General features: G+C 60.8%; 1 protein-coding gene across 2 annotated transcripts; it reads left to right on the top strand.

The window, feature by feature from the left end:
* Positions 1–559: 559 nt before the first annotated feature.
* On the top strand, positions 560–12,642 carry SPRY3 (sprouty RTK signaling antagonist 3). Of its 2 annotated transcripts, none has more exons than XM_069015752.1 (2): positions 560–644; positions 6,131–12,642. In XM_069015752.1, exon 2 carries the CDS (start codon positions 6,178–6,180, stop codon positions 7,093–7,095), a length of 918 nt encoding a protein of 305 aa, XP_068871853.1. In that variant the 5' UTR covers positions 560–644; positions 6,131–6,177; the 3' UTR covers positions 7,096–12,642. The 2 variants fall into 2 exon arrangements, with proteins under 2 accessions (XP_068871853.1, XP_068871854.1); XM_069015753.1 differs by lacking the exon at positions 560–644 and adding an exon at positions 2,462–2,538.
* The last annotated feature ends 2,258 nt before the right edge of the window (positions 12,643–14,900 follow it).

The raw sequence follows: 14,900 nt of genomic DNA, 5'->3' as shown, positions 1-14,900 counted from the left end.
GATGGGCACTGACAGCCTCAGACATAAATGGGACACCCAGGAGCTGCTTCTGCCCATCCCTTTGGGCAGGACCCCAGCGGCGTTCAAGGGCTGCAAGGTGGTGGATTTCCACTGGGATGAGGGGTGGGACCAATCCCAAAGGAGAGCTGAGGAGCTGGGGCGGGGTGCAGAGCGTGGGGCACAGCGGGCACAGCGTGGGCTGTGGGAGGGCTGTTCAGTCCCTGCTCCCACACACCCCACGAGGGGAGAGATGGCCAGAAACCTACAGAAGTCTCACACCTTCCTCTGCCACAGCTCCTCAGGAGGAACCACATCCCTCTCCCAGCAGCCAAAACCCCTCTGAAGCAGGGGGGCTCCATCCCAGGCCCTTCCCTTGGGGGAGGCTCTAAACTTTCCTGCTTTGCAAACGCACGCGGGTTCCCAGCCCTCCTCTCCAGCGGTGCCGTGGTCAATAACTCACCGGGAGGCTGCTATTCTCCCTGTGCTTCCCACCCTCCCACTCCTCCCGGGAGCTCTGCATTCATGCCTTTTTGGCCCTCCCTCGGCAGCGAGTGAGGAATAAAGCGGCGCCGGCTGAGCACGACGCAGGCTGCACTGGGATGCTGTGAGCCAGCGAGGGAAGCCTGAATCACCGGCACCTCAAGGTGGGAGTGAGAGATTTGGGCTGGGAGAAAGGGAGGACATCACACGTGCTCCCAGTAGTCAGGTGCTCCCAGCCAGCTGGCTGGGAATTGGGCAGCTCGGATCCTTTCTGTGCCTTTAAAGATGGAACTGAGAGCAATGGGGAGAAGAGGAGGGGGCGGTGGGAGCGCACAGGGATTCAGCCTGAAGGCTCTGAGCTGGAGCCGGGGCTAAGGGATGCTGTCAGGGACTCGTTCTTCTTGGAGAAACTCCTGGGGGAGCATCCCTGGTGGGATCCCATGGAGATGGGATCAGCCTAGAAATGCCTAAAAATCAGGCTGGAAAGGCTCAGCTGGGCACCATGTGGGACAGTGGACTCACTGGCCCCAGCTGGGGGGATTCCAGTGCTTCTGCTGGCATCAGCTGGGAGGGAGCCCCTGAGGTCTGTGGGATCATCCTGGTTTGTCCCATCTGTTACAGCCACAAGCGGCAGAGCTGGAATCATCCCTCTGATTCCAGGTCCTTCTCTTCCCCTCTGTCCCCATCCTGCTCTCAGACACTCAGACCCTGTGTTTGCCATCCAGCCTGGGGTCCTGCCTGCCCCAAGGGGGTCCTGTGCTGCTGGGGACCTGGCTGAGGGGCCTGAGGGTTCGGTGGTTTCATCTTCACCTGTCTGAGACAGGTTCTGAGCCCTCCCTGAGCTGGGGATATCTCTTTGCTCATCTGGTGAGCACTCCCAGGAAGGATGGGTGACCACCCTGGAAGAGGAATGGAGGGAGGGTGGGGGCTCTGGTGGGGTCTGCAGGTGACGTCCAGTGTCATCAGGGTGGCCTTGTGTCTTTGGGACTGTCAGACCAGGTCCACTTTACTTATAAACAGGGCTGAGGGGTGTCACAAGGATCCCTGGTGCTCCTGAGCCACGGTCAGGGAAAGTAGCAAGGAGGGAGCACGCAGCCACTCAGGAAAACCTCTGGGATGGAAGATCCAGGTCCTGCTTGGACCGTAAGCCCAAGCTTTTTGTTTCTGGGAGAGTGGGACGTGTGTGGGCTGATTCTGTGGGTCTCAGTGTGGAAAAGCTGCTTTCCAGCCTCTCTGCCCTGAGTGTCTCTTACAGGAGCTAATTCAGGTGCGGGCTCGGACTTCAGGGAAGTATCGGAGGTGGATGGCACCTGGGCTGTCCCTGGTGTCCCCTGGGAAGAGGTGAGCTGGCAGAAGGTTGGACTCGATGACCTCAGAGGTCTTTTCCCACCTTTTCCGTGATTCCCTGAGGTGACTGTGCCCGTTTCACGGTGATTTATGGATCAAACCCAAGGTGGCGGATCCCGAGCCGTTCCCGGCCCTTTGCGGCCCAACCCGACACGACCTGCCCACGGTGTCACACTGCCGCCAGCCCATCCCGTGTCTCTGCTGTGTCCCCAAGGGGGGCTGTCCCGGTGGCGCAGGGGAACCCCGGCCCGGGGCGCGGGAGGGCCATCCCGGAGGGCGCAGGGAGGGACACGGAGCCCGGGGCAGACGGAAGCGTTTAAATAGCGGCTGAGCATCCCGCGGCGGGGCTGGGCGGCAGCGGCGCCTGGGGAGCGCTGCGGGGCTCTGCGGGGCCGCTAATGGGCCGAGTCCATTTCAGCGGGATGACGCCACTTGGGTAAAGCGTTAAGAGCTCCGGGAAGGCAGCGCAGAGCGAGGGGGAGCGCGATGCTCCTGGGCAGCGCCAGGTCCCTCCCTCCTCCCTCCATCCCTCCTCCTCCTCCCTCCTCCCAGCCTCCCGTTCCCACCGAGCGCGGGGCCCCCCCCGCCGCTCCCGCTGCCCGCGGCGCGGGGCTCGGCTGCGGGGCCGGGGCTGCCCCGCTGCCCGCCCCGGGGCTGCCCCCGCCGCGCTCGGGCTCCGCGGGCGGATGGACCGGCGGCGGCGGCTGCGGGGTGAGTCCGCCCGGCGCGGACACGCGTGGGCTGCGGGACGGCGGCGGAACGCGGCGGGGGGGGACGCGAGTGGGCCGGGCGGGCGGGGGTCCCGGGCACGCGTGAGCAGCGGGGATGGGGGTCCTGGGCACGCGTGGGCTGTTCCTGAAGGGACGCGGGTCCCTGGATGCGCACGGGCTGTGCAAGGAAGCTGCGGCTCCGCGCGGTGGGGGTTGGGGTCCTGCACACGCGTGGGGTGCGCGTGGTGGGGCCGGGGCCGCGTGTGGGTCCGAGTCACGCGTGGGCTGTCCCGCACACGGGCGGGCCGCGGCGGGGCCCGGGGGTCCCGGGGACGCGGGGGCTGCGTGTGCGTGGAGGGGCTGCGGGACCGCGCCGGGTGCGAGCCCCGCGTGGGCTACGCGCTGAGTGGGGCCGGGGGCTCAGCCTCCCCCCGGCATCTCGCTCCACCCCGCAGCACCCAGACACGGTGAGGGGGTCCCTTTTCTCCCACCTGGCGCCCTGAGCCGCTTGCCCCCGGCTCGCAGCCACCTCCAGCCTGTAAATCATTTGCTTTTACGATCCCTCCTCTGGCCCATTATCGCACGAACTTTATATGTTTGGGGCTGGTGGTGGCCATAAAGCTGGCCCGGTTTCCGGGGCTGGCATGCCCGCCTGGCAGGCAGGGTATGAAGAGGAGGAGGCTGGGGGGACGCCCCAGGGCCGGGCAGGTAGGCAGGGAGGGGTGCAGCAGAGCCCCGGGGATGCTCAGCTCGGTGGGCTGGGATAAGGACCGACTGCAGCCCTGGAATCGAGCAGGGAGGGCTGGGAGGGAGCAGGGGGTACTGGGCTGTCCCAGGGTGGGGAGGAGGAAGAAGTGGGGTTCCAGCTCCGGTCATTCAGCCCCTCTGGAGGACCCACAGATGTTCTGCCCAGCTCCCCTTGGTTCCCACAGGGACATTTGCCTGTCCCCAGCCAGAGAGTCCAGGTCCTTGCCTGATCCCTGCACCCGGAATCACAGCTCTGGGGGCATTCGGGCCCCAGCCCAGTGCTGGGGATGCTCCCAACATCTGTCCTTCCCAAGATGCTGTGTCTGAGCCCTGCCCCCAGATCTGGAGTGTGCGGCACAGCCGATGGCCAGCTCCTCTCTGTCCATGTCCCCGGGGCTCGGTTCCTCCTCACGGTGTCCCTCCTGCCCCAGCCGGGCTCAGGGGTCTCCTTGTGCCTCCTGAGCTCCCGGTGTTCAGAGGATTGGGGTTCCCTGTACTGGGCCAGCCCTTTGTCTTCCCTTTATCTCCCAGCCCCATCCAGGGCAGTGGGACCCTCTGCAGGGTCTCTCCCTTTGGGGGTCCCCATGGGACCCTCACGGGGTTGGTCTCACTGGCCAAGTCCGAATGCCGAAGTACTGAGCCCAGGTGAGTGGGGATGGACACCCAGGTGTGAGCAACTGCTCCGGGCTGAAACCTGCATCGTCCCCTGAATGATCCCGTCCCGACAGGATCTGGGTCATGAGGGCTGTGGGAATGCATCGAGGCTGCTCCCTGCTCCCCTCTGCACAGCCCCAGCTGCAGGCTGGGATGGGTCATCCCTCTTCAGGGAGCGCTGGGGCTTCAGGTCCCCAGGCTGTGCTTTAGCAAGACCCTCCCAGGTGAGGAGCTTGGTGGCAGTAGGTGACAGCCGGGAGAGCTTTGCCTCTGGCCTGTACCCATCCCGGCAGGGTGCCCACAAACCTTCCCTGGGTCAGCCGTGCCCTCCGAATTCACCTTGGTATTGCTGTGACAGAAGAGGGTACCCAAATCACTTGTGGGTGTCCTGGGTGAGCGACTCCTCGCTGCCTGCATCCCCCCACATGGGGAATTGCACAGAGGGGGGAAAAACCCAAATCTGAGAGGATCAGTTGCCTTTTCTTTCCGGAGAGGGGGATGGGAGAGACGAAATCTTGCTTGAACAGTCAAAGTAAGTTGCCTTTGCTTTTGCCTGCTCCTCAAGGTCAGCCTAGCTAATGAAAATCAATCTTCCCTCTGCCTCTCTCTGCTGCATGAGCAGATTCTACCTGTGGCCCCTTCACCTACTTGAAAGTGGCGGCCGCCCCGTCCTGCTGAGCGTGGGCAACGCCGTAGGGAGCTTCCTCCTGGAGCAGCGTTTTCCTGCGGGCCCTGGCACCGCGACAATGTCCGTGTCACTGAGGGATCACTGCTGTGATCTGCCAGCAAAGAACGCCTCTGTCCCGGGGAAGCTGGCTGTGCACGGGAAGCACGTATCCCATATGGAAATCTGGGCTGGAAGTGCTGGGGGGAAGCTCGTGGCTGGGCTCTGGCGCACAGCGAGCGATGTCCGTCCTCTGGGCGCTCCTGGGCAGCTCCGTGTGCAGGTGGCGGAGCGGGAGCTGTGTGTCTCCCTCACTCCCAAGGCCAGGAGCTGTCCCGTGGCTCCCGAGCCCGCTGCTCCCTCTCCTCTCCCAGCCCCACCGAGGGGTCTCCCCGACGGGGTCTGGCAGAGCAGGGTTTGGAGATGGTGCCATGGGGTGAAGCCTGCCAGGACGAGGAGCGATGGGACATGGGGTCCTCCCTGCCCCATCCCACGGCCCTTGGTGGTGCTGATGTTCCTGGGCACGATGGGGCTCTGCTGCCAGCACGGCCACCCGGGAAGTGCCGTGTCCTGGAAACAACAGCAAAGGGCACGGCAGGGTGGTGTGAGGGGCACGATGGGGCTTGCCTGTGCCAAAGCTGCCTTCCCTCTTGTCTGTGCCAGGTTTGAAGGGAAACCTGCCCTTCTCAATGCTACTGATGGGGTAAATTGGCTCCTGGGCTGTGGATGGGGTAAAGGGATGCTGCAGTCCACCAGGACTCGGAGTCTGTGGGATAGTCCTGTCCTTGGCCAGACGTGGGGCTCATTACTTGCAATTTCATCCCTGGAAGTGTTTAAAAAAAAAGTTGATGTGGCACTCGAGGACATGGTTTAGTGGTGAACGTGGTGGTGGTGCTGGGTTGATGGTTGGAGCTGCTGATGTCAGAGGGCTCTTCCAACCTTAATGATTCCATGACTCTGATTTGTCACTGCTGCTGCCTAAAGTTAGCTGTGCTCAGGTTCCCCATCCCAGTGCTCCCAGTGCTCAGGGTGTGCTGGGAACACCCAAAGCAGAGAGAGCCCCTGCTCTGAGGGAGACGCCGTTCCCAGCGCTGCCATGCCTCTGGATAAGTCACCGCTTCCCATTTCCCCTCCTCTGGAGAGGGCCAGCACGTGTTCCTGGGGAAGGAGAAGGAGGTGCTGGTGAGGGGTGGGAAATCCTCTGGAAGGACACAAGAGGCTCTGAAGCACGGGGAGAGGCTGTGCCCGCCGGGGTCGAGGGGCAGATCCGACAGCCCTTCCCTTGGGATGCGTCCAGCCTAAGTATTCCCAGGCACAGAAACACTCCGGGTCTGATTGCTGGAAATCTTTTCATTTGGAGTTCTCCAGCCAGCCTTTGTGTCCTGCTTTGGTCCAGTGGAAGGTCCAGGAGGCTGGAATGAGATGAGCTTTAAGGTCCCTTCCATCCCAAACCAGTCTGTGATTCAGTGATTGGGATGGATGGATCCCATAACAGGAATATTTTCTCTCTTCCTGCCCCATCCTTTAGGATTTTTAGATGTGCCCTGATGCCGCAGGGTCTCCCAGCTCCTGGAAATGCAGCTCTCTTCCAGCGTGGCTGAACTCAGCTGTGACGAGACCATGGACCCACCCGCCGAGGACTTCCAGCAGGTCCTGTCCATCGACCAAATCCGCTCCATCCGTGCCAGCAACAACTACGTGGAGAGACCGGCGGCGTGCTTCCAGCAAGCCCGCTCCAACCCCTCGCTGTCCCAGCCCCCGCACAAGCAGGAGTGGTCCCAGGACCGCCTGGCGTCTTCCACCTTCCAGGACCTGCACCGCAGCCACAGCCAGCAGCACCAGATGCCACCTCTGCAGCCGCACCTGAGCCACTCCAGCACGGCCAGCTCGGTGTCGCAGGGCACCACGGCCTCCGAGCAGCGCCTGCTGAGCAGCCTGACGCCGTCGCACTCCGGGCACTCGCTGGTCCGGACGCAGCCCCGTTCCGGCGAGCTGAAGGCGGAGGAGTCGCCGCGGAAGGCGGGCGCGGAGCCGGCCCCGGCGCACGGGCACCTGCTGCTGTGCGAGGCGTGCGGGCGCTGCCGCTGCGCCCGGTGCACGGCGGCCCGCAGCCTCCCCTCCTGCTGGCTCTGCAACCAGCGCTGCCTCTGCTCCGCCGAGAGCCTCCTCGACTACGGGACCTGCCTCTGCTGCGTCAAGGGGCTCTTCTACCACTGCTCCACCGACGACGAGGACACCTGCGCCGACGACCCCTGCTCCTGCGGGCCGGGCTCCTGCTGCGCCCGCTGGGCTGCCATGAGCGTCCTGTCCCTCCTCATGCCCTGCCTCTGCTGCTACTTTCCCACCCTGGGGTGCCTCAAACTTTGCCAGCGGGGTTATGACGGCCTGAAACGCCCCGGCTGCCGCTGCCAGAGCCACACCAACACGGTCTGCAGAAAGATCTCCTCCTCCAGCGGCACGCCCTTCCCCAAAACGCTGGACAAGCCGGTATGACCCTCCCGAGGAGGAGAAGCGGGCTTTGCTCCTCTTCCTCCCCCTCCTCCTCCTCTTCTCTCCTTCGTGCCCCTCCTCCCTCGGCTTCCTCCGCTCCGCAGTGCCCCCCCTCCCCCCACCATCACCTTCCGGGATTGGGACGGGTGACCCGGGGGTCCCCCAGGCTTTGGGACACCCTGGCTGGGTGGCCGGGGGAGCTGGCACCGAGCTGGGGGGTGGCAGTGGTTTTGCACATGCGGGAGAGGGCCAGGAGAGGCAGAGCGAGCCGAGGGTGCCCTCCCTGGCTGTGTCCCCCAGGGAAAGGTCACCCGGAGGGTCCCTGGGGCTCTGCCCCCACGGCAAGGGTGACCTGAGGCTCCTCAGGACTCTGCTCTCCGCAGTTTTAGGAGCTGCCCCACAGCGTGGTCCTAATCCATGGGGGAGGAGACAGGTCAGTGCCTCCCTGCCCGAGAGCCCCTCGAGAGCCAGACCTCCTCCTCCTGCTCTTTCTCCCTCTGCAGCACTTTCCGTGGGTGGCCTTTCTCCTCTCAGGTGGCCATAGGCAGGGGCTGGGGTGCCCAGGGCTCTCACCAGTGGCAGTGGCTTCTCTCCAGGCTTGGAAGCCACTGGGAGAAGCGAGCGAGCTCCAAAATGAGGTGGCACCGTGTTTTTCTGTCTCAAAGAGGAAGAGAAGGTGTGGGAAGCTTTAGAAACCTTCTGGCAGGGGAAGGAGCTATCGGAGGCAGCCCAGCCCACTCGCTCCTGCCCGACTGCAGCAAGGGAAAGGTCCCCTCTGGGATTTGGCTGAGAACAAGGAGCTGCTTGGAAATTGCCATTCATTTCTCCCGGCCTTGGAGGGCTGCCTGAGGTGGGAGCTGCCACCCGGCTCCATCCCACCCCCCACCAGATGCCACAGGCACCGGCTCCATGCTCGAACCCCGATCTGGTACCTTCCACCAGCACTGAATTCACTTTAAAACAATATGGCAAAGCCAACTGTGAGCAGCCACTGCTCCGGGGACTCCCCAGCGGGGCCTTCTGTCACCCTGCGTGGAGCTGGAGGACACGGGGAGCAGGAGGGGGTGTCGAAGTTGGGGACCCCGACCTTGTCTCCCCGCCAGGTTTCCTTTGAGTCTTCGCCTCGCTGAGGGGGTTGTGCCCCCCATGGACAACCGGGAACGGGGCTGGAGCAAGCCCTGGGGCTGGGCCATCTGCAGAGCAGACGGACACTGGAATCCGGGTCAGGGCTCCGCGTTTCCTTGCTGGGATGAAATAACCCCGACTGGTTGCTGTGGCTGGGGGACTCCTGGTGGTCCTGGGCTCAGCCCCATCTCTGTGTAGTGCCAGCTGCTGGTTGTGACCCTGCTGGCATCATTTGGGGGGGTTTGACGCCGGGATGGTGTCCTGGAGCTCGGCTCTGCCTGCCTGTGCCCACTGCCAGGTGTGTGAGCACAGAGAGGAGGGAATGGTGCCCCTGGAGAAATATATGCAACACATCCCTTGGCTTCTCCAAGCCCCAGCTCCTGGGGCCCGGCCGTCGCCTCCTCCCAGCCGCCTCTTCCCGTAGAGTTCTGTGGATCTATTTTTGTATATATAAATATAACGTTAGGATGGGTAGGTCTATTACTAATAATATTCATGATACTGCTGTGAATGGTGCCAGGTACAAGGCTTGGCTTCCTGGTGCACTTGCACACGCTGGAAAAGATGATTTCCCAGTCAGTTCATTGCTAATCCCAGACCCTGGGTTCCCGGGGAAGGGGGGGAAAGGGAGGAGTAGGGAATGTCTGGGGGTCTGCTCTGCAGGGAGGGAGGATTCAGTGCTGGCTGAGGGGCGAGGCAGAAGTGGAATCTCACTGTGGGACTCCTCTTTCCATCCATTCGCTTTCTAAAAATCGTGGTGGATCCAAGCTCCCTCTGTTGCGGGGAAAAGCCATTCCAGGGAGTGATTCATCCCGCTTGGAACCATTATTCACTAATTCCTGTGCTGGCAGTGCCCGGCTCCCTTGACTCAAATGGCACCCAAACATTGAACTCGAGGCTCCCAGGGGAAGGGGGATGAGTCCCATCCCTGGTGGGAGGTTTGTGCTGGAGAGTGTTATGGACAGGAGTGAAATCTTCCCCCTGACGTCGCCCAGAGCCCAGGGGGGATGTGGGAAGATCCGTGGGTACCTCAGGATGATGCTCCGGGGTACAGAGGGACCTCCTGGCATCAGGGAGGGACAGAGCCCTGTCTGTGCATTGTACATCCCTGGGGCCAGCCTGGACTCTGGAATCATTTGGATTTTGAGGCCACAACCTCCTCAGAGGATGCCCTGTAGGTGTGTGAGCCCCTCTGAGACCATTCCTGTGGCAGCAAATACAAAATACATTGCAAATATATTTATCCTCATGCCAATAATTGTTTGGCTCCCTACTTCCAGGTGGTGTTGTGGGGAGACACTTCCTACAGGAGTCTCCTTCCTTTGGAAGGCTCAGTTCACTCTTCTATTGGTGCTGATTAAACTCCTTCTTCATGAAAACCAGAGAGCATTTTTTAGGGAGAAAAGGTCCCTTTTTCCCTGTGGGTTGGAGGAACTGTCTCCCTTGAATGAGAATGTGAAACAGTTCATTGAAACTTTTTAAAGAAAACTAATGAACAGAATTTTCCAACTTGCTCTACTTTGATTTTTTTTTCTTCCTCCTTTTTAAACGGATCCCACTTGTAAATTTAGTTACCACCTCTGTATCTTTGCAATTCATTGCTTCCTCTCCTGATGGTGGAATGACTCAACATGTGAAACTTCATCATTTTCACGGCCTCCCAAGTCATGCGAGCGCGGGGTGACCTCCCCCAGGTGCTGGAGCTGGGGGATGAGGGGAAGGCTGCCCAGAGCCAGCTCTGCTTGGCACGGCCACGGCAGCGCAGTTCCCTTCAGCAGCTGGGGGGAGGCCAGGACTGCCAGGAGCTCCCACCTAATGGGCTTTTTCTGGGTCAGTGCAGCAGCTCCCTTCCTACCGGAGCCCGGTGAGGGCTGAGGAGCACGGCCAGGGCTCAGGAATGGCTCCTCTCCGTGGAATGGCAAACCTGGGAGATCCATTTGATGGAATACTGGACATGTAGAAGGGGAGGGGTTTGAAAGCTGCAGAGTTGTGGCACTTGGGGGCATGGTTCAGCGGTGGCTCGGCAGTGCTGGGTTAATGTTTGGACTCAGAGGTCTTAGAGGGCTTTTCCAGCAGGAATGATTCCATGATTGTAGGAAGTGGAGAGGAGGAGAGCCCCGGCTGGGCGCTGAGGGCTGCTGGACCGGAGCAGGGCTTTGTGTTCACTGAGGGCGGACACGAAAGCCACGCGCAGGGCCGGCGGGGGCTGGAGGAGTTCAGCCTGCTGGGCTCTGCCCCGCTCCTGGGGGCAGGTGTTCACCTGGAATTCCTGCTGCCCGCCCCCTCTGGGGCTCCTCAGCACATTTCCCTTCCTCGCTCTCGGCACTCAGGAGAGCTTGGGAAGCACCAAAAGCTCTCCAAGGAGAAGCACCCGAAGCTCTGGTTCACCGGGCTCGGCCGTGGTGGGGAAGGCTGTGGGCAGCCTCAGATTCTTTCCCTGAGCTTTTCCCAGCATCCTCCGACCAGATCCATCCTGCTCCATCCCCACCTCCGGCAGTTTGCCTGTGGAGAGGGCCCCAGTTCTGGTTGGGGTTGGGAGCCCCTTTCCTGCCCCACCCTCCGTGAGTCAGATCCATCTGCTCGGGGTGTTTGTTTGCAGCTGCCTGTCCCAGCAGTTGGGTTTCTCTCTGTCCTGACGTGTCTTTTTTGGTTTCCTTTTGGGAGCGTCACATGGAGCCCTCTGCTCTCCCACAGGGACAGATCCCTGGGTTGTTGTCTTTCCTCTGCCAGGGAACTCGCAGGGCTGGGGGCAGACTGAGGCAGGGAAAGAGGTTCAGGTGCCAAAGGAGCAGGATGCAGGAGCTGCTGAGCAGGACCTGAGCTCCCCCTGCTCTGCTCCCCATCCAGAGCCTCCTTTTCCCACCCGGGAGTGCAAAGCTCCATCCAGGCAAGACCCTCTGATGTTTTTTGCTTCCTCCAAGGCTTCCCTTGGTCCCACTCCCCCTTTTTCCCCACTGGCAAATCAGTCCCAGAGGGGAAGGGTCGTAGGGACCAGGCTGGGTCCTCCCATCCCACCCCCACCCCTCCTGCTGGAAGGGCTGAAGAGGTCCTTGGGCTGCTCTGCACTCATCCTTGAGAAACATCAGTGCCTCAGAGAACAGGGGGGAGCTCTTTGTGACTCAGATTCCACTAAAATCCCACTGAGTTCTCTCCTGACCATGCCCAGGGGTGAACCCAAAGACTGGAGGGAAAATGCCATTGTCCCGAAGCCTGGAATCAGAGATGGGGCACAGCTCTGAAGTGTGGCACAGAGGGGTGAGCCGGGGCTGAGGGGAACTGCTGTGGGATTGGCAGGGGAAGGAGCTCACAGTGCCCCAAACCCCTGTGCCCAGCACCGCTGCTGCCGCTCTGTCTCCGGGTGTTCCGAGGAAGCTGGGAGGAGTTCAGAGCTGGGAGTGGAATGTCTGCGATAGGAATGTGATAAGGGCTGACCCCCACCCCAAAGCTCAGGCTTGGTCTTCAACAGGATCCAGCTCAGGCTTGGCTCCTCCGAGGAGCCCGTGGAGCCCATGGGATGCTCACTGATCCAGGGGGCCCAAACCTGAGCTGGGACTTCTTGGGGCTCAGTTTGCTGTGGGGTATTTCTCTGTGAGCACCAGGATCTCCTGCAAACCCTCTTGGAGCCACGCTGGGAGCTGGGATCTGTTCTCCTGCCTGGGGTGACATTGCAGAAGTGTCCCCTGAGGGCACAACCCCGCTGTTCCCTGGAGGGGCACGGCAGGCAGGAGGGGTTTTGGATGGGTGGGCAGTGGGAATGTGTGAGGGAGGCGGCGCTGGGCCCCTCTCCTGCTGCCCCCGAGGGGTTTTGTCACGAGCAGGACCAATCCCACCCCGCAGAGCTGGGTCTGGGCGAGGAGGTCCCACACCCTCTGTCCCAAGGTCACCCCAAGCCCCAGGCCTGTCCAGCCCCCACCTTGTCCCTTTGCCCCGTTCCATCGGGATGCTCTCCTGGCAGCGGCCCCCCATCCTCCTCCTCCCCTGGTGTCCTCAGCACAAAGCTCTCCTGGGAAGATCCCCCTGGGCTCCACAGGACAGCCCCAGGATCCCGAGGCTCTCATCCCGAGTTCCTGGGTACAAAACCCTTCTGTACAGCGTGTAAAGATCCCTCCCCAGCTCTCTCCGTTCCAGTCCCTTTCTATAAGGTATATGTTTATAACCTGATGGCTGTTTTTTTTGACAATACTCTTGTACCTTTAAAGGGAAAAAAAAATTAAAAAACCAAAGTATTTATTTGAAAAGTTTATTTTAAAGATAAGAAAAAAAAAACCTATTTATTTTACTGCACCCTCTTCTGTTTGGTTTTCCTCTCTTGCAAAGCTGATAACTGTTACAGAACCACTGCTGAGGTGAAAGAAGTGATTCTATGGGTGGCTTCACAAGCCCACTTAGAGCAACTATTCAATAAAAATATATATTAATTTTGAACGTGGTCTGGTTCTTGTCTCCTGGGGAAAGGCTGGCTCCGGTGGCAAAGGGTAGGAGCAAAAGGTGGGGGGACCTGGGTAAGAAATTCCTGAGTCCTTGGGGGCTTTCAGTCACCCCACAGAGATTCCGACATGCTCCCAAAGCCTCTCCTGCTGCCGGAAGAGAGGGGGTGATGCCACAGGGCCAGGGATGTCTTCTACAGGAGGAGCTGCAGCTGAGACCCAGCTCCCTCCCCACCCTGCTGCTGGCACTTTTGGAGGTGGGTTTGACCCAAACCAGGAGGACTTTGGGCCACACCCCAGCAGCTCCTGGGCCTGGCTGTGCCTCTGCTCCCTGTGCAGATCACAGAGCTGCGGATCCCAAAGCCCTGCCCGTACGGAGTCCAGACATCCTCATCCTGAGGGGCTCCCTGCTCACCGAAAGCTCTTCTCTCACACGGCTGGTGGAGCTTTATTCCAGCGCCTCCAGGGCACCAGGGCCTTGCCCACCGATTTGGTGGCTGATCACTCCCATGGCTGGTGGCCCCCCCTTATTCCTCTTTAATTTGTTGGCTTCAGCGTCTGCCCCTCAGCTTGGGCTGAACCTGTTTCCTCTCTCTGCAAGAGTCCTTCCTTTCCTGGGATGGTTTCCCCAGGCCACACTTGTGCTGAAGGGCCTTCCCAAGCCCTGTGCTGAATTGAAACCACGCACTGTCCACGTCTCCCACCATAAACCCTTTTCCCAGGCTGCTTCCCTGTTTTTCCCTGTCTCTGGTATTGGAGCGTGCTTTCCAAAATCGGTTCCAATGCCTCATCCCCAGCATCCAGGATGTGCCTGAGGGCTCTGGAGCACAGATGTGAGTCCAATCCCTGCTGTGACTCACTCTTCCCCTGCTTTTCAAACAAAAGATGGCTCCGGGCCATTTGTCACCCATTGGCTCCTTTCAGTGCCAAAGTCCCTCTTTTTGGACAGAGCCAAGCACTTTCATTCCCAGATGTGCAGCTTTCTGTTAACTGTGTTAGTGCCCTGTTGGTGCCCCTGGTGCCACCTTCCCAAGCCTTCCCTCTCCTCGTGCCAAACAAACCTCCTGGCATCTCTGGGTCTCTCTCCTGTGCTCCCGTGGAGGAAGGCTCAGGAGCTGAGCTGCAGCGTGGGACAGAGGTAGGTGAGCTACAGACCACGATAACCTGGAAAAGATGTCAGTTGCTCCCGTGAACATTTTCCTTCTGTGTAAAGAAAGTCCCGATGGTCCCAGGAACGACAGAAAAACTGCAAAAAATGTTTTTTTCCCCAAGATTAGCATGAGTCTTTGAACTGCACAGTCATTTTCTGTTCTGCGTCTGTGTGAGGACAAGGAGAGGCTCCCCAGGCTTGAGCATCCCATGGCACCTGCCCCAGGTGAGCCGGGGCTCGGAGCCACCCGGAGGGTTTAGCCTGGAATAAAGCCCCGGCTGTTCTTGGCTGACACAGGGGTTGTTCAGGGCTGAAATGTCCTGTCCTGTCCTGTCCCAGCACCAGCACAGCCCGAGCGAGCTCAGCTCCACGAAACCCTCCTTAGACACGGACGGTGTTTTCCAGAAGTGCATTCCCACCTTTTTGGTGTTGAAATCTTCCCTTGCCCAGAGCAAGAGAAGCCAGGCCAAGCTCTGGTCCCCCTGAGGACGCCCAGGTGTGATCCAGCCCCGTGCCTGGCGGAGCATCCCTCGCATCCCGGAAAGGAGCCTGGCGGGCTCAGGAGAGCCAGGGAAGGTGTTTGCAGTCGAGAGCTTGGCTGTCTAGACAGGAGAGAGAGAGAGGAGCCCTCAGAAGGAGTCATTCATCTCTCCCTAAGATGGCTAAATAGGTCAGATGACTCATGCCCCGAAAGTGCCGATTTCTCCGCGCTGACTACAAAGCGGGAGGGAGCTCCCGCCGTCCCCCCGCGCCGCAGACACCGGAGGGGAGCGGCTCCGAGCCCGGCTGCCGTGGCCGGTACCTGGGGCAGCAGGGAGTTCAGCCTCCCCCGGGCATCCTCGGTGCCGCTTCCTCAGTGGCGGGGATGAGGAGACGGAGGGTTCACTGCACGCGGGGGGGTTTGACTCGTGCTGGAGGTGGTGCCCGTAGGAACCTGGGTGTGCAGAGCCGGGTGGGAGCGGGCAGGGGGTCCCATCCAGTCCCTGCTGTCGCCCTCGGCTGTAGGGACCGTGGGACAGGAGCACAGGTTGGAGGGATTTGCAGAATGGCTTCTCCACCATCAGAAGCCCTTCCTTGCCTGGCCGTGGTCGTGCTCCGTGTAGGGC

The sequence above is a fragment of the Aphelocoma coerulescens genome, chromosome 4A (assembly GCF_041296385.1).
Source record: "Aphelocoma coerulescens isolate FSJ_1873_10779 chromosome 4A, UR_Acoe_1.0, whole genome shotgun sequence".
Classification (NCBI taxonomy): domain Eukaryota; kingdom Metazoa; phylum Chordata; class Aves; order Passeriformes; family Corvidae; genus Aphelocoma; species Aphelocoma coerulescens.
The sequence above is the reverse complement of the archived record's forward strand: the minus strand, read 5'-3'. Positions and strand labels throughout refer to the sequence as shown.